Source organism: Natator depressus, chromosome 5 (genome assembly GCF_965152275.1).
Source record: "Natator depressus isolate rNatDep1 chromosome 5, rNatDep2.hap1, whole genome shotgun sequence".
NCBI classification, from domain to species: Eukaryota; Metazoa; Chordata; order Testudines; family Cheloniidae; genus Natator; species Natator depressus.
In genome coordinates this window covers 100300176-100319505 of record NC_134238.1, presented here as the reverse complement: position 1 = coordinate 100319505, position 19330 = coordinate 100300176, and the positions used below count along the sequence as shown (strand labels likewise).

The window sequence follows — 19330 nt, the reverse complement described above, 5'->3', positions numbered from 1 at the left end:
TCCTTATAGCACCACTGCCTGAGCTATCTGTTGATAGTCATAATCTTGTCACACCTTTGTTGCCCTTCTCTAGGAACAGGCAGAATCCCACTAAAGATCACCTGAGCCTCGATTTCCTTAAGCATCTTCCCCAGCCTAGCATAGTCTCCCTTAATACTTTCCAGCGAGAATCTAGCCGTATCATTTGTTCCCACATGAAGGATAATTAGGGGGTTCTTTCCTCCTCCCTTTAGGATCCTTTTCAACCTCAGGTCTACATCCCGTATCTTAGCACCTGGAAGACAGCACACCCTTCTATTCTCTGGATCAGCTCTGGTTACAAGCCTGTCTATTCTTCTCAATAAAGAGTCCCCAATCACATAGAATCACCTGCCTTTTCCTGGTGACGGTGCTATTCTCCAGTCTATCCCCTGTTCCCTCTGGCTGCATGTTCTTTCCATTCCTATTCTCCCTTTTAATCCTCTTCTACCCATCCCGTATCCTCCTAATGCTGTAGCTTTTATTTGTTTATTATTATTTATTATACTGGCTTAAAGCCTCACTTCAAATAGTTATTTTGTCTGATCTCACTGTTCTCGTTCAGAAAAATCTAGGTGCTGTAGGTAGTAGAGCAGGTAATTCAGTAGGTGGCACCCTTTGCTGAGTAATTAAGGAACAAATGCCCAACATAATTTTAAGGACCATTTTGCTAGTAGAATTATTGGCTTTCAGACAAATTGTAAAATAAAGGACATGACCACTTATGGATATTAATGATTGCGCATAACTTGTTGTATCAATAGTGGGGTTAATTTGTATGGTCTCTCCAAATTCCCATTACATCTGCCTACCTAAATTCCACTCTAAATTTCAGATTCCAAGGTTTCAGCTTCCAAGCAGCTGTATGTGTGCTATTTTATGTAAATTATTTAATGAGATAATTTGCTTGATTCAGACATGTGGAAAATAATCCATTATGTGGTCCTTATGAGGTGGGGTGGAAAAGTAAGTGCCCCAAACTGGTTTGGGAGAAGAAAATGATATAAAGTGTAATCTCATTCCTCTGTACCAGCCAGGAAAGAGGTGATTCCTGGCTAGAGGACAAAGAAATAAGGTTATTGTTAGGTGGTGTACACACATTAGCTTGCAGTTATGATTGTTCTACATTCCTCTGTCCTCAGTTCCTCTCTGCCAGCAACACTGGGTTAAAGAAATAGTCTTCCCGTTGTCTTTGATGCTTTTTGTCATTTTTTAAATAATATTTCTTAAAACTTCTTATGTTTGGTATTAGTGTTTTTACCAGATTTTTGCAGTTGAGAACTTTGTCTGCTCAGTGAGCGATACGAAATTGTAAATCTGTAAAAATCCCTCTATTTTAAGAGTTGAATGTCACATGACAAGATTTCTGTCACTTGAAGACAGTCATTCTTCCCAGAAAATTTGAAGTGATGGACGTTTTGTAGAAAAGCAAGAAGGGATTGGGATCTGTATCAAATGCATTTCTGTCATGTTGGGATAAAGGTTTCCTGTATGCTGTTTCTCTTTCGCCTTGTGTAATAAAGGAAATGAGATAAAAGGCTAGCCATATGATCTCTGTAGGTATGAAGGGGTTGACTCACCACTAGTGCCTCTTTGTGGTCAGGTGTTGCTTAGTAGCTCTCTCCCTATCCGGTACCTCCTGTTGATGGTCGCTCTGGGGCTGTGGTGGTCTCCCTCTTCCTGTGTCGTGGCCCTCTGGCCAGGTCATGTTAAAGGGCAGTTAATGAAGAGAAATAAGAGGAATTAACACAAATGAATTATCCTTAATTGGGTTAAGGCTCTCTTCTTTCAGAGGGCACTCATCTGTCTGTGGCCCTAAACTGAGTTCACATGTAGTAGAGGTGACTAGTTCTCTCTCTAGGAGAGTCAGCCTCTGGCCCTCCTTTCCTTCAGGCAGGGGCTGTTGGGCAGCAGTCCTCTGAGAAGTTCTTGCTTGCAGTTTGCCCTCCTTCCAGGAGCTGAGGACTGAAGGTCAGCTCTGCTCCCTGGTCTGCCATCAATTGACATGAGTGTCTCCTTCTTAAGCTCCTCCCTCCAATCCTAACATCTCTCATGGGTGCAATGGGGTGGAGCCACCCGGGCCCACATTAAGTCTTGAGAGAAGTGCTAGATCCTTGCTTCAGGAGGGCAGTCTGTCTCTACACTGGGCCCTTAGCCATGTTGAGTGGTGCTCACTTAATCTAATGAGTCACTTACGTAACCTTCCTTTCTCCTTCACAAAGTTGTTTCTTCAGCACCCAATGTAGGCAATTAGTAAGCAGTAGCAATACCCAACTAATGTCCAGATTCTTCAGCCCTTCTTCAGACTGAGCAATACTTACATGAGTAATCCCAGTTTTGGAGGAAGATAATTGAGAAGATTGTAGACTTTTCCAATTGTACTGCTTCTGCCTTCCCTTGTTCCCCACTTCATCATGTCCATATGATTTTGTGCAGGCAGAAGAAAACAGAGGAAGCAGGCCCATTGCAATCTTCTCTAGAACATTTGGCCATGGCAGGTCAGTGTGTGTGTGCCGTTAAATGATACTGCTTGAAGTGGTTCCAGTGCTTGAAGTCATATGTGAAGATCCTATAGTCTGGATTTGTGAAGGAAGTATTTTATTAATAGATGATGATGATACTAGTATTCTTTTTCTCAGTCAGAGAACTTCAGTTATAGATTTCTAGAGTTTATGGCCAGAGGAGACTGTTAGATGTTCTAGTCTGACCTTTGGTATATCACAGGTCATTAAATTTCACCAAGTTATCCTATATTGAGCCCAGTAACTTGTGTTCTGACTCAAGTATGTCTTCCAGAGAGACGTCCTGTCTGGATTTGAAGATGTCAAGACATGGAGAATCCGCCACTTCCCTTGGTAGTTTGTTCCAGTGGTTAATCCCACTCACTATTAAAAAAATTTTTTTTTAAAAAGTGCCTTATTTTTAATCTGAATTTTTCTAGCTTCAGCTTTTAGCCATTGGTTCTTGTTATGACTTTATCCACTAGATTAAAGAGCCCTTTAGTATCTGGTATTTTCTCCCCGTGAAGGTACCTATATGCTGTAATGAAGTCATCTCTCAGTCTTCTTTCTGATCAGCTAAACAGATTGAGCTCTTAAGTTTTGCTCTGTAAAGCAATTTCTTCAGCCCCTGAATCATTTCTGTAGCTTTTTTCTGCAATCTCTCAAATTTTTCAAAATCCTTTTTAAAATGTGGACACTAGAACTGTATGCAGTATTTCAGTATTGGTCTCACTGATGCTATCTGCAGAAGTAAAATCACTTCCTACTGCTACCTACTACTCCCCTGTTTACACATCCAAGGATCACATTAGCTCTTTTTTCTACAGTACTGCTCATGTGGAGTTGCTTGTCCACTCCGACCCATAAATTCTTTATTGGAGTCAATACTTTCCTGGATAGAGACCTCCATTTGGGAGGTATGTCCTGCATTTCTTGTTCCTAGATGTATCATTTTGCATTTGCCTATAGACTGTTTATACTGTAACTTATCTGAAGCAAGAAATAGCTGGCTTTAAGAAATTACCTGAATCAGCTACAGACTAAGGACAGACTCATTTCTAAGTCTCCAGATTTATTCTTTCATCATTGATTTCCTGCCTTAGTCGTAGACTACAAATAAGTCAGATACATCTCTGTTCATTAAGATTATTAAATAATAGAGATATTTGGGGCTTAAGTGAGAGCAGAAGATGCCCCTAAATATTTAAATATATGAATGTTTGAGCCTGCATTCTTTGGGAGAAAAAATGCCTTCCATATGGTGATTCTTCAGAAAGAAAAAAATAAAGAAAAAAGTATTTCTGGTATTACATATTTTACTCATTGAACTTTTTCAATATACTTTGCTCATTCTGTGTCAGTACTTTCTGAAAACTGAGTATATGGGATACACCATAATTTAAAAATGCCTTTTTGTAGAAATGACTTATAGTTCTCTAGAATTAAGGACAGTCAGTATGAATTGTGTTTTGAAGTATTCAGTTCAATACAGCGGTTATTGGAGACTTTATAAGAAGGCGTGTTTAGTGCTGGCTCAATAAAAATGAAATACTTATAAGTGCAGTTTCTAAGACTAATTATATTGTTCGCAGTATAGATAGCTTCAAGTGTCCAGATTTAACTACGATGCAAAGATATAGGGGTTCATTGTCCTCTCAAATGAGTTTTACCGTAACGTAACTTCCAAGGACTTTCATGGAGTTGAAGCTAATTTATCCCATGACAAGTGGAGAAGAATCAGGTTAATTTCTCTAAAAGTTCTTTACTTCACAGCAATAAATAGGTTCAAAAGCACCTTGCTACTGAACTAACATACACTGTTATAAAGCAGGCTGGTAGGTAAACTAGGAAAAATTACTTATTGTTAGCATCTAAAGCTTGAAGTATTCTGTTCTCCGTTTTCTTTCTGTGCAGCAGCCATAAGTAAATAGAGCAATAACCTGTATAATGCTACATAAAGATTTTCTTATATTTTAGGATACAGCAGCTGAGGGGCGGGGGGAAGAAATGTGCACATAGCCATGTGATGGTAGGGGGGAAAATCTTTTAGCTAATCCCCAGATTAGAATTTGGGCAAATGTTACTCTTTTAAGATTTACATAAAGATAAGTGACAACAAGCAAAAAAGTTCATGTGGTAAACTGGATTTTACATTTTAATTTTATTCAGAGACCACGATGCAGACATCAGAGACTGTGTCGGACACAGGTTCAACAGTGACTTTACAGACATCTGTGGCTGGCCAGGCAGCAGTGCCCACACAGGTAGTACAGCAAGTACCAGTACAGCAGCAGGTAGGTGGCTGTTAGTCTTGGAAAAAACATGAAAAGTCAAGTCACAGTTGTGCCTTTCCTCAAATATAATGAAGGACTGATTTTGTATAGGTCTGCTAAATGAACTCTTCTGCCTGTTTTTATCCATTTTATTTTGCTAAAACCAAAAGAGCTACATAAAAAGACACACTGCTTCTAGGATTTATTCCTTGAATAAGATCATCAAGACATTTATCAGAGGTGTATAACCACCATATATACATATATATGTGGTAGTAATAATAGATAATATAATAATAATAATGTAACATCATAATTTAACATTAATGTAAATGATTAAATATTCAAATTAATTTATTTGAAAGGTTAATAAGGAAAATATTCCTAATATTAATGGCCAGATTCTTTTCCCTTTTTGTTTTGCCCCCTTGAATCAGTCTAAAATAAATGCAAAACGAGTATTACTTTGCACCTCTAAAGTTGTATGCTAAACACTGATGACACCATTGACCTGAAAGCCCCACCCTAGAATTCATTTCAGCAGCTGAACCTGTGCAAGATCTACAGTGTAAATTGAACTGATTTGGGGGAATAGGTAATTGGGTGCAAGAGTTGTGCCTTATATTTAAAATAGTGTTCAAGGGTTTTTTTTTCTCATACATGTAAATAAATCAGAATTTAGTCATGAGCGTTTTGGGGATTATGGATGACAGTGATGTTATCTTGCACTGAGAACTGGCTTTAAATAATTATAGAATCATAGACATTAGAAATGGAAAGGACCTTTTAGATCATGCAGTCTGATTTCTTGCCAATGCAGTTTTGTTCCCAGGAGTAAACAGTTTCTAGTATTTTGTCAAATTTAGTTTTAAAATCCCAGGTGTTGACTTGCCTCGTATTTTTCATTGTTGATCAATTTTTCTTGATAGTAAGACCAAACTTTCTCTCTTCTAATTTCATGCTATTACTTCTGCTTATATTTCTATGTATAACATGGAATAATTCTGTTCCGTTCTAGGGTATTAATTCAGCAAAACTGCTTAGGCACACAATTAACTTTAGGCACATGCTTAAAATCATCTCTATTCAGCAAAGCACTTAAGCACATACTTAAGTCCTATTGAAGTTGATAGGACGTCAGTGTGTACTTACATGCTTTGTTAAATAGGGATGGTCTTAAGCATGTGCTTTAAAGTTAAGAACGTCTCAAAGTGGTTTTGCTGAGTTGGGATCTTAGTGTTTAGATCTTTCATTATTTGTGGATAGTTATGTTTTTCTGTCTCCTTCCTCCTCGTAGTTATTGCTTAGCCAATCTATAGTATGTATTTGGTTCTTTTAATTTTTCCTCATAAATTAATCCCTCTAGCTCTATCATCAGTTGTGTAGATCAATTGTGTAGCTTTCTTATACTTATTCCAATTTTTTTTCTATTAATGTGGTGTCCAGAACAGAACACAATAATCTAGATGTGGTTGCAGTGGACTCTTATCTGCCTGCTCTGGTGTGATGCCTTAGTGTATGCAGGCATCTGAAAATCACATTGGTCTATTTTTTTGCAGCCATGTAGCAATACGTGCAGCAATTATACCACCTCTAGATTCAGGGGATTACTTTGTGGCCCTTAACCTCCAGGATGTGTGTTTTCATGTAGCAATGCATCCAGCTCACAATTGCTTCCTGTGGTTCACAGTCAGTCACAAACATTATCAATAATAGATACTTCTTTTTAAGCTCTCTACTGCCCCAAGAGTCTTCATGAAGGCTCTGTCATTAGTGGCTGTCCAGCTGAATAGTTAGGAGTGATCGTCTTTGCCTACTAGATTACTGATTCCTCGAACAACGAGGTACAATCAGCAGTTGGAAAGGCTCTACCTCTTTTCAACACACTGGGGCTAACATTCAACAGAGAAAAGTCCACTTTGATACCTACCCAATGTATCAAGTTCATTGGGGCCACCCTGAACTCCTAGACCACCAGAACACACGTACTGTCAGACAGATTTGTCACAATGTCCAACCTCATCTCCCAGCTTCAGTTAAGTCCTCAAACAACAGTGAGAACTTGTGTGCAGCTGTTGGATCACATGGCAGACTGCACATTCGTGACACTTTACACCAGATTACATTCCCGATGCCTTCAGGATGGGCTCAGAACCATCTATGCCTGACAAATATTACCTAAACAAACTGGTATCTATTCTACAAAAAGTCCTTGAGTCCTCGAGTCCTCATCTGCTTTTTCTCCCCAAGATCTCCTCGGACTTCCACACTCACCAGGACATTCAGTAACTCATCTTCTACTCTCAACTGCACAACTGTACGAAAGAAACCAGTGTACACATCCTGGATGTTAGGAGGGCACTAGTTTTCTGCCTAGAAAGAACATGCTTTTTGTGTCCTTCACAGACTTAATGACTAGAACCCCAGTTTCTGCCCAAAGACAATCCAGGAGGGCACTAGCATTCTACCTAGAAAGAACTAGACCCTTCAGAGTTTCTCCTAGGCTCTTTGTATCTTTCACAGACAAAATTAGTGGAACCTTATTTCTACCCAAAGACCATCAAAATGGGCTTTGGGATGCATTTTGGCCTGTAGCAAACTCTCAAGAGTGCATCCTCCCTCTAGGGTGACAGCCCATTTCACTAGAGCACTGTCCACCTCAGTTGCTTTTGGCAAGAATGTCCCCATCAAATCTGTAAATCTGTCACCTACTCATCTGTTCATACCTTTTCCCAGCAGTACCCCATGGTGTATATTTGCAGCTCTGATGCAGCCTTTTGGATGACTGTTCTCCAATATATATTAGGCAGGATTCCTCAGCACCTGCCCCCTTAATGTGGGTACTGCTTGGGAGTCACCTGAAGTGGAGCGCACATAGGGACACTTACTTGAAGGAGAAGGGGAGGTTACTTACTTGTACAGTAGCTAGGCCTTCAAGATGTTTTGTCACTATGAGTGCTCTATTACTTACCCTCCTTCCCCTGCTAACAAAGACCTGTGATCAGAGGAGTAGTGATCCATGAAACTCTCTGTCAACTGGCAAGGGGGTTGTAAGAACATCCTGATTCTGGTATGTACATTCTGGCTCATCAAAGAATGTCATGTGTGGTCTTAAATGAAAGCCAGAGTCACACTGGTCATTAATATCATTCTGAAATATAGGTACAGATACTATATAAGGAATTGTGTATGTATACTGAAAATATGATCTTAGATTCTGTATCGCAGCAGAAGTCGAAAAATAGGTTTCTTGTCAGACAAAAGATGTTTATTTGCCTCTGTGTCAGCATGTAGATTTAGCATTGTAAGCAAACACAATGGAGGCACATTTACATATGAAATCAATGGAGAGCTATGAAGTCAACAAGGAAGAGCACATGGCAGAGGAAGAGAACCTTACCTGGAGATACATTTCAGAGGTTTACTATTCTATATTTGTAGAACAGAGAAAACACCCTGTCATGCTGTACCTAGGAAGTAAATGGGAATGCATTTACATTCATGAAAATGTGATCTCAGCCAGCCTTGTTTGAAAAGGCTGAACAAGACATTAGGGGTGAGATAAACTTCTTTAGACAGGAGGTTAGCCTGTTAAGTTTAGTGTCAAGAAAGCATATTATGATTTTGTTTTATATATAACCCTTTTGTTTCCATTATTATCACTTACTTTCTCTCAGTACAGTGGTATTAAACAAGGACCTGATAGTACAAACTGAATCATACAAGTTGGTGTGTACACTCTTCCCCTGGGGACAGCAGACCTGAAATTTTTTAGAGTGTTCTGTGGAGAAGGGGCTGGACGCTACAGAGGAATGCTTTGAAAGGGCTTAATGACTGGAGTACACCTGTTGTTAACCTAGCAGGCAAAGGCAGGGCTAATATAGCTCAGAGGATAGAGCTTGGGTAGCTAACAGTCTGGTGATATCAGGGAACTGATGCCCAGTTAAACACAAACAAGTCTTCCTCATGCTGGAGGCAGGGGGGTAACAAGGTGACTCATAGCCTTGGGTATCCTGAGAGCCAGCACAATATGGATACGCACACATCTAAAATGGAGTACCCACAGGGACAAAACACTAGTTACTGTACAAGTAAGTAACCTTTCTTCTTTGCATGATTGTCCATATACATATTGCACTGTTGCCAGAGTCTTTTTTAGTCAGTGGTACCTGTTGGAGTGGCACATGTGCCCTGCCCGCCCTTGTGCCTGCAGCCACGGGCATAAAAGGTGGGGCTGCACCAACCAACTCCAGTTACTTCTTGCTGCCCATGGTTAAGAGGCAGAGTTTATCACTTCTTTTGGCATACTACCCATTGTCTTCTAATATTAGCGTAAATAGATAGTTTTTAGTTAGCGGTAAGAGCTTTGGTTTAGGTTTTTTGATAGTGTCTGTTTAAAATTCCATTCAGGAGCTTATTTTTGTTTTTTTTTCTTTATGGGAGGTACTTGCTAGCAGTCTGTGCACCATGACTGACCACAAATCCATGTGATTCAAACATCACCTGTCTTGAGAAGCAGTCATGCTGCTGAATGAAGGCCAGACAGAATGTTTCTCCTTTACTGGTGTGACATTTAGAGACCATTCTCAAGGATACCTCAGAGCTAGAGAATCTCACCTCACAGAATTTCTTTGAGCAGTCGATATGTCCACATTTGGACTCTGGCCTTTCAACTTTGGAGGCTAAAAAGGTTGAATGGTCTTCCAGGACTGCTCCTGCCTCTTTATCTTCTAAGACCATTGAACTAGCCATCAAGTCTTCTGCCTTGAGAAAGTTATCAGGAGACAGAGGTAATAGGAAGGAGAAGAGGCACAGATCACGCTCTCCAAGTGTGGTATCTAGGCCTCAGAAAACGTTGAGGCTTTTTGATGTAAACAGTGCTTCTAAACTTAAAAAAAAAAAAAGGGGGGGGGGGAGGGCCTTGAGCACCCATCAAGTTCCTGCTTGGGCTGATTTGGACTTGGACTTATCTCGTATTTTACTCAGTGCCATATCGGCCATTTTGGGATCCTATGACCAATCCTCCAGCACTGACTACCCTGGTACTGGCAACACTGGTACTGATGACTGGTGTATCTTAATGCTGTCAAGATTATATATTGTGGCCCCACCTGCTCTCCTGCCTGTTCCCTTTGTATTGCTTCCATCTTAAACTGTTTTGGCACCAAGACCATATCTTGCTACCAGAGAACTTATCATTTCATCAGTACCAGACTCTCTGCTTCTTGCTTCCACAAAACTATTCCCGTTGGCACCACCTTTAGTTCTAGGTCTAGTACTATCTAGTACTAACTAAAGTATATCCCATACAAATTCCCACTACACCAGTGGGAACAGCACTGCCATTCAGTGAGGAGGTATTCATTTACCTCATAAGCTTTGGGGGAGAGTGGAGAGCCTTCTACAAGATCCTAGTTGTCTGGGCTTTCTGGAAAGCATCTAAGAGAGGCTCCCATTATTATTATTTATTTATTATTATGGAAGGAGCTCATAAAGACACCCTGGCCATTGGTACCCACTTCCTTGGCCTTTAGCATCTTATACATTCTAGTATACCTGGAATTTCTGGATGCTTTGGGGATATTCTCAGCATTGAAGACCTGTCTCAACTACCTGTACAAGACTCAGATCTCTGTCTCCTGAACAACTGAGAATGGAGTTATATCCCCCACAACAGCCAGAACCATCTCAGGAGGTTTCTCCTCTGGACGAGACTTGCAGGAGACAGAACTGTCCATCCCTGCGCAATGTCTTCATCCCGAGATGAAGCAGTGGTTCCAGAAACTTAAACATCTACTCCTGATGATTACAAGGTTTTTCAGGAGTTAATGAGGAGAATAGCCTTGACACTCGGAATCCCAATGGTTGAAGTTCAGGACAGGCCACATAGATTATTGGACATCTTGCACACTTGGTACTAGGATGTACCTCTCTTTTAGATTCTGCTAAAATATTGTGGCAGATACCAGCTTCACTGGGTTGCACTTTGAAATGTGCAGACAGACATTACCGGGTACTATCCACTGGCTCTGTGTAACCTTATACTTAGTACTGGGATCTCTTGTAGCTACAGCTGCAAATGAGATCTTGCCAGACTCAGCTAGGATCTACTCTAAGCATAAGGAACCTAAAAGATTAGACCTTTTTGGCAGAAAATGTTATTCCATCTCTAGGCTGCAGATGTGGATTTCTAATTACTGAGAGGTATTAGCCAAGTATGATTTCATAAACTGTAATACAATGCAAAAATTTATTTATTAACTCTAAAGAGGAGTTCAGGTCCATCTTAAAAGGCAGCTGGAAGTGAAAACATAATTGCAAACTGCTCTGTAAGCAGTTGATACGGCATGTAAATCAATGGGAACAGCTATACTAATGCACAGATCCTCTTGGTTCTCCTTCTGTGATATCCCTAGAGAATTACAAATGACTACTGAGGACTTGCCCGTTGAGGGTTGTAATTTATTCCATGACCACCTAGGGCAGGGGTTGGCAACCTGCGGCACGCGTGCCGATTTTTGGCCGCACTCTGCTGCCAGCTGGGGTCCCGTCCGCTGGCCCCACTCAGCTCGCTGCATGCCTGGATGATCAGAACCCCAGACAGACAGTGGGCTGAGTGGGGCCAGCGGCTGGGACCTGTTACGAATTACACCTGATAGGACACGCACACATGTGCTACGAATTACACCTGGTAGGACACGCACACATGTGCTACGAATTACACCTGATAGGACATGCACACAAGTGCTACGGATTACACCTTGTTAGGACACGCACACAAGTGCTGCGAATTATACCTGATAGGACACGCACAGTTCGAATCTAGGCTGAGGCACAGAAATAAAGTCCACAACTGCAGAGTTCCCAAAAGGCACTAAGTTTATTACGCTCGAGCGTGGTGCCCCCCTGCTAGCCAGGAGGGGACCCTGAATACAGATTATACAAAGGTTATATACTTTTTAGCAAAGCATGTTGCCCTCGTGCATCGGAAACCTTAGCCAATAAACAAACCCTTGTCTTATCTACCACCTATCCCTGCTTGGTGCATTCCTCGTGCTATACCAGTATGTTAATTACACAGCATGGTTCTAAAGCCATGCATCAGTAACTTTTATTATCAGGATGGGAGGCCTCACATCAAGGCCAAGAGACAGGGAGTTAGAGACTAACAAAAACCAGATACTGGGAGTCAAGGCAGGCTGGAGACAAGGAGGAGGATTTTCACAGGGATTCAGTATCTAAGGATCACTCCTCCTGGTGTATGCTGTGCTGGCATTTAAACAATGGTGGGCCCCAAACCAAAATGAAGTCACATGTGCTAACTTTTCCTTAACAGACCCCAGGCCGGCAGTGGGCTGAGAGGCTCAGCCCACTGCCGGTCTGGGGTTTCGGCCGCTGGCTTCTGCCAGCTGCGGTCCCGACCGCTGGCCCCGCTCAGCCCGCTGCCTGTCTGGGGTTCCATCCGCTGGCCCCTGTAAATGTAAAATGTATTACTGGCACATCAAACCTTAAATTACTGAAGACTTGGCATGCCATTTGTCAAATGTTGCTGACCCCTGTTCTAGGGCAATGCTCGTTGAGAGTATACACACGAACCCAAAATGCAAACACTTTGGACTTCAAATGTACCAAAAACAGCCTGTGTGTCATCAGTCCAGGTTCACACAGCTTCTCAGGGAGCTGCAAAAATTCTCTGGAAGAAGACCATCATCAACTGACATATTATTGCCTCTGCTTCCCTCATTTTCCAGGCAACAAAATTGACTCAATGCATGGAAGCAGTTTACGCATTACTTCGGATATTTCTAACCTATCTCCTCCTGTTGAGGATGGACTGTCTGACTTCCACCACTTCTGGATTACAATAACAGACCAAAGAAACAAGAGTTTGTGTAGTGGGTTATACAGTCCAATATCACTCCCTGTTCCACGCTCTGTCTTCTTCCCCATCCCTATTCAGGAGCCTCTTTCACAACAGCAGGTTAGAACAGGGAATAAAATCGCTTCTTGCTCTCAGTGCAATAGTGGAGGAACCACACCACCTGAAAAGGAAAAGATTTTACTTGAAGTATTTCCTTATCCCCAACTAAAAGGGAGGACTTTAGCCTATCCTCGATCTCAGGGCACTGACCATTTACATCAAAAGCGGCAAGTTCAGAATGGAATTTAGCAATAATCATCCCGACCCCACACCTGAAAGACTGGTACACTGCTCTAGATCTCAGAATGTGTATTTTCATATTTCAATCCATCGGACATACAAACAGGGCTTTGCAAATTAACCCAGGGAGGTCATACCAAACATAGGGGTTGTGTGAAAGAAGGTACAGAGGTGATTGTGTAAAATGTGACAAATAACCAGACATAGGTGGGAGCTGTGACAGAGCCCCCAGGACACAGGCAATACAAACCTTGACAAGGGAGTATAACCAATGAGAGATAGAGTTATGACGAGTTTTGAAGGTGATAGCAGGAAGCTTAAATTTGATACGCTATCATATGGGAAGCCAATGGAGGAATTAAAAAAGGGGAGTTACATGATTCACTTGATTGGCAGGGAAGTTGCGTTTAGTGGCAGCATTTTGTGTAGACTGAAGGGAGGCAATGTGTGTGTTCGGGAGGCCAGAGCCTGGGAAGTTGCAGTAATTCAGACAGGATGTAAAGACAGTGCGAATAAAAGATTTTGCGGTGTTGGGAAACAGAAAAGAACAGATTCTGGAGCTGTTGAGAAAGAAGTGGCACAATTTAGAAATGATGTGGATGCGTGAGCAGAGGAGGAGGAGTCAAAATGTGAATGTAAATGTGGACAGGAGACTGTGAAGGATCATGGACAAAGAGTCTAAGTGGGGCAGCTGCATATCCAATGTAGATAGGAGGGATAGAACAGCCACTTCCCGCATACTATGAATTGAGAGGGTAAGTGGAGTCCTCTCTGAACAGTGAATCAAGAGGCCTGTGTGTGAGAGAGAGCGAGAGTGTGGCTAAGGTTGAAATTTGACCTCACGCACTTTGGGAGCTGGCATCTTCTTCCTAAAGATGAAAATAATGAGAAGACAGGCAAAAAGAAATGTAATTTTAAATATCTCATGATTTTAAGCTATTCTTGTGATTTTTGGAGGTGTGTGTGTCATGGGGTGTATAGCCCCCATGTTGGCCTGGCAAACAAATGGTTAAGGGGAGGAACTACCGGCCAGTACTGATTGGCAGCCTCACAACAGCTGGGAGAATAAAAGAGCTGAGAAGCAGAGGGGCAGGGTGGCTGCCAGAGGAGCAAGCAGGCTGGAAAAGGAAACTCATGCCAGCAAGCTGCTGAGTAGCTGACCAGAGACATTACCGAGAGAAGGCATAATCAGATCTACAGGCTGGAGAAGCCTACAGAAATTTGAGTTCCCCTACAGGCCACTCACAGACTTAAAAACTGAAGGTGTTTCCAGATCCTCTGACTACCAGGACCAGCTGACTTTGCCAAGTATAAGAGGAAAATCCACACACCCCAGTGGGACTGAAACTAGCACCCTTCATAGCCCAGAATGGGAATGTCATAGAGACTCAGGCAAGAGGAGCTGACTGACCACCCTGCCAGATCAAGCAAACTCAGTGAAATACTCCATCTGACCAAACGGGGTGCTGTTGCACCAGCACATCAGCTCACAGGGTGGTCTTATTAATTTTGAAGGTCTGGCATTGGCAGTACTGGCTACAGGAGGGAAAAGATGGAGATTAACAGTGTGGGCTGTCATGGGCATATCCATGAACACAGATATCCCTCTATGCACAGACACAGGGAGATGATGTACCCTATGGAGTTATCCTAGATGCTCTTTACTGAGAGTTTGCTGCACATAGTTTTATTTCAAATATAAATTCAAATATACAAGGATTTTTTTTCTGTGTTGATAAATGGAAACAATTTTCAGAAATCCTGGATATATACAAATTAATCAGAATATTCACTTTGTGGCAATTAGGCTAAAGATACATCAGTGAATCTATATTTGCTTCATTAAGTATGTATATGATATGGTGATTTTTAAAGAGAATTGCTATTTTCTAATAAAACTAATGCATCTTTGAATTTTATTAGAAAATAAAGTAATACATCTCATGTGTGCTATGTTTGAGTAAACAAACTTCTGTATATTTACATTTATGGTGATATAAATAATTGTTCTTTTGTAGTGAATGATACTGTTTTAGATTAGGGTTTTTTAAATTAAAACTGATTACAGTATTTCATTTGTCTAGCAAACTATTCTCTTCCTACATTTCTTTAGTATTTACATCATTCTTAAATGACAGCTCATGCTTGTGTTGCTCAGTGTTTGTTTCTATAGTGTAGTGATAGCTGTCCTTGGAAAAACGTAGAATACATTTTGCTGAAGAAATACTATTTCTCTGAAGGAGAGGGAGATAGTTAAATAAAAAGGTGAAACTGACAGCCCTTTTCCTGGAGCTGTATTTGTGTTAAACTGTCCTTTATATTGAGCAGATAGCAAATTAGTATCTGTCATTTTCTCAGATATTATATATCCTTTCTTTGCACGGAGCCAAAATAAACATGACTCTTTTAAATGTCCTATTCAGGGCTCCTGAGTCAGACAAAACTCCCGTTGTCACCAATAGAAATATAGGATACCCTCATGGCAGCCAGGAGAGGTGGTGTAGGCAGCCAAACTGCATGCATTATGGAGGAGGGGGAAGCCTGCCCAGGATTCAGCATAGTAGATGGGAGTTGGAAGGCACCTACTATACCCTGCATTAATGAGGAGGCAGGATAGGAAACAGCAATGTCTTTCGTGTCAGCTTTCCTTCCACCCCACCACCCTTTTCATCTATGAGAGAATAAACATCTGTTCCTGGAAAGCCAGGCTAAGAAGCCAGAACACTTCTACCTATCTTTTTTTTTTTTTTTTTTTTTTTTAAGTCTGCTGTGGGGTAGAATTGTCCCAAGACACTTATGCCCCCCATCTCTCAAAAAAGTTAGGACTGGGAGGTTGACAGGGAATTGGGGGAAGAATGGCCACAGCAGCGTTTTAATATCACTGCTCCTTTCCCCTCCCCTCCCCTCCCCCCATCAGCGGCCCTGCTGGTAGGGTCCCTACCAGCAGGGCCGCAAACGGGGCAGGGACAAAAGGGGCAGCGACATTAAAGTGCTGTCATGGAGGGTCCTTAAAGCGCTTTAATTTAATGTATGGGCCGGTACCGGCAGCCACTTCTTACCAGTACACCGTACCGGCCTACTTTCACCCCTGAAAATATCCCATGCTATCCTGATACAAGGGGTATTGTTCAGCCAGCAAGTTCTCTATCATCCTTCTTAAAGGAATATCAAAGACACAGTCAAAATTGGATGGCTCCAAAGTACTAGTTGATGGTTTCTGAAGCATATGTAAGCGGGGGAATAGTCCCGCTCTTGTGGGGAACTTTCCTGGCTTCTGCATTACCCCGGTGAAGTGGGCTAGTGAAAGGATCTGAGTCCTTGCTCCCACTTCCTTTACCCAGTGGCCTCCCTGCCCTTGAGGACTCCCCTTCCACTCTCCTGTCTGGCAGAGTCCTCGTAACCCCAACAAGGCTGGGCCCAGGATTCCTGGGGGGCTTGACCCCCAACCCTGATGTGGTCACCTAGGACAGGGGCTAGGGTGTCCCCACTCTGGGGTACTCTCTCTGCACTGGGCACTTCTCTGACCCACTGACCATTACATACAAGTTAAAGCAAATGCAAGTTATTTAATCAACAATTAATTTTAAAAAGAATAAGGGAGAATGAGAAAGGTTAAAGGAAACACATCAACCCGCTCTGTGGCAGGGAACATCACAAAGAGTGTCTCTGGAAATTTCAGGGCAGTTCACAGTCTGTTCCTTGTAAGTCCCAGGCCTTCTTCTCAGGCCCTGGCTGTGCTGCAGGGATGCTGTGGGTTGGACACTTGCTCTGGTGGTGGCCTCATGCTCTCAGGCTCTAAGTGGTAGGACCCTTCTTCCCAGTGTCGCCCCCGCCCTATCGGGGTTACAATCCAAGCCTGGCCTGCAGAGCCTCTTGGCTGAGGTGTCTCCCTGTGCTGGGCCCGCTGCCCAGGGTCCCCCTCGCTCTCTCCAGCTGCTCACCACACCCAGCTCCGGACTGCTCCAGCCCCAGCTCCACCACTCTGTCCCAGCATTGCTGCTTCTGCTATGCCTCCAGCTCCCTGGGCTGCTTCTTTGGCCCCTCTGCCTCTGGTTGCTACAGCTCTGCTCCCAGGACAAGTCTGCTCTGCAGGCTGCTTCTGTAACTCTGCTCCCAGCACTGACCTGCTTTGTGGGCTGCTTTTCTGGCCCCTCTGGCTCTGGTTGCTGCAGCTTTCTTCCCAGGGCGAGTCTGCTCTCTCTGCGCTGTGCCTCTGGCTTTGGGGCTGTAGCTCTGCTCCCAGGACAGGGTCTGCTCTCTCTGGATCTGGCACAGCTCTGCTCCCCAGCTCAGCTTGGGCCCTTGCTTTCTCCTTAGCTCGGCCCCATGCTGTCTGACTCAGGCAATTCCAGCTCACATGGAGGACGGGACCTCCCTGGCCTCCTGACTCCCTGATTAGCCTGCCCACCCTGTCATTCAGGCTCACCTGGAGCATTGGCCTCTCCCCATTGTTCCTGGGGACTATCAGTTTCAGGGTCCTGATTTCCCATCGACCCTTCCCCTTTTTAGTACTGGGAGCTAGCCAACCAAAACACCACCACTGACTGTTAGTAAGGGGGCAACAGTCCCCTTACACATAGGTTAAATTCTGACATATTTCAGCTGGGGTAGCACTCTGCCCTAACTGAAGGGGTAATTGACAGTAGATTCTAACTTTTGAGCTTTCATAGATACTAGAAAGTCACCCATTTTGGTGCTTGTGGCTGAGCTGGCAGAAGAGGCGGGAATGCAGTCTCTATTGCTATACCTTTACCAGTTTTACAGCATAGTGCTGTCATCATTCACTTCCTCCAATAACCCTAACCTTAAACCTTAAGCCTACTTCTATCTCTCCCCTTGCCAGTGCACCAAATTGGCACTGTTTAGATGAACTAAAACAGTTTTGACTTAAGTATGCAAATAAACTTGAGGGGGAGGGAGTTATAACTTGGCTGAGTTACCTCTGATGTTAGAATGCGTCTCTGCCTGCAGCACTAAGTATGCATATTAGACTTTTCCATTGTTCCTTTTCAGTTGTCACCAAAATCAATAGGGTTCTTCCCACTGATGCCTACCATATTCCCGGAAATCATGGAATTGATTGGACCCAGTCTTCAAAAGTTACCTCATTAGAGACAAGTGCCATCGAGAATGTTCAAGTTTTACTGAAACAGCACAGCTATTGTAACAGTTCTTTTTAGTAGGACAGCATATTTAAACTCTGAAATATAAAATGTGTCTTCCAGTAAGATATTTATGCACAAGACCTTTTCTAATGTATTTCTCAGACATTCCCACTAGAATTCTTAGCAATCCAATTTAGCACCTTCTCCTTTGCAAAGGAAAAACAAGAATAAGCAAAGGTTTAAAAAATTGTAATTTAAAATGTGAAATTCCATTATTATTTAGCTATTTCTTTTCACTCTAGATAAATGTGCCTTATCTAAAATGTTAATATAGAAAATAAGTGATAAAAGAAATCCCAAATCACTGGTCTGTTTTCTGATAATTCTTTGTTGTTATTTTATATAGTTTCAACAGTGGGCTAGTGATGGACAAGAAGACAAAGTTCATTGCACTAAAGTTATTGTGAATATATTTTCCAAAAAGATTTAATGTTGTTGAAATCAGATAACATTTCAATTCACTACAAAAAGCACTTGAAGAGCAGTTCTTCTCTGAAAAGTAACCTGTAAAAATGGCATTGTGGGAGTCCCATGTTTGTCTCTCAATAACTTCATATTAAATTTCTGCCATTTTAACACAATTTTTTCTCCTAACTGCCAGCCCTGCAAGTTCAGCCTGGGCTCTAAAAGTCCGTCTGCACTTTTTCTGAGTTGCACATCTTTATCAGTGATAAGATTCTGCAACTGGGTCTTAATCATGACGTTAAAAACATGGCCGGACGGCTGCTAAAATTCATATAATACATAAAAGCAAAGTGTGAGTTCTAAAGTTCTGTATAAGCCTACAAAGTGGGGTGGACTAGCTTTCCCAAAATTGGCTTATTACCATGCGTCACAATTAAAAGATGTGATCAACTGGGTTAACAATAGACCATCCAAACACTAGGTAAAACTTGAACAAGACTGGAACCCCAGATGTTCATAGCTATTCATAGTAATTGTTGGTTTAAGATGAAATTTAGGTCACCAGAAATAATAATAAAAAAAATCACCTATTCATCCAGATTACCTTAACAGCTTTGAACAAATTTTCTAAACTCCTGTTGGTGAGGCCCTTTCCCTTAGCTACTTTCATTAATAATCAGGAATTTATCCCTTGTAACGATCAAAGTGACTATTTGTTGTGGGTAAGAACTGAGATTACTCAATTGGGAGAGCTGTTCCTAATTTGAAATCATAGTGTAATAGGGCTTCCACTTACTGAGTGCTACC

The 19330-nt window shown here is 42.1% G+C and overlaps 1 protein-coding gene across 3 annotated transcripts in view; it reads left to right on the top strand.

Annotated features, from left to right (window-relative positions):
* The window catches only part of RFX3 (regulatory factor X3), a 228589-nt gene that overhangs the window by 120612 nt on the left and 88647 nt on the right, over positions 1-19330 (top strand). For all 3 annotated transcript variants that reach the window (XM_074953307.1, XM_074953305.1, XM_074953306.1), the window contains exon 2: positions 4689-4813. In XM_074953307.1, coding sequence (XP_074809408.1) covers positions 4697-4813 — 117 coding nt within the window. In that variant the 5' untranslated portion in view covers positions 4689-4696. The remainder of the gene's footprint in view (positions 1-4688; positions 4814-19330) is intronic.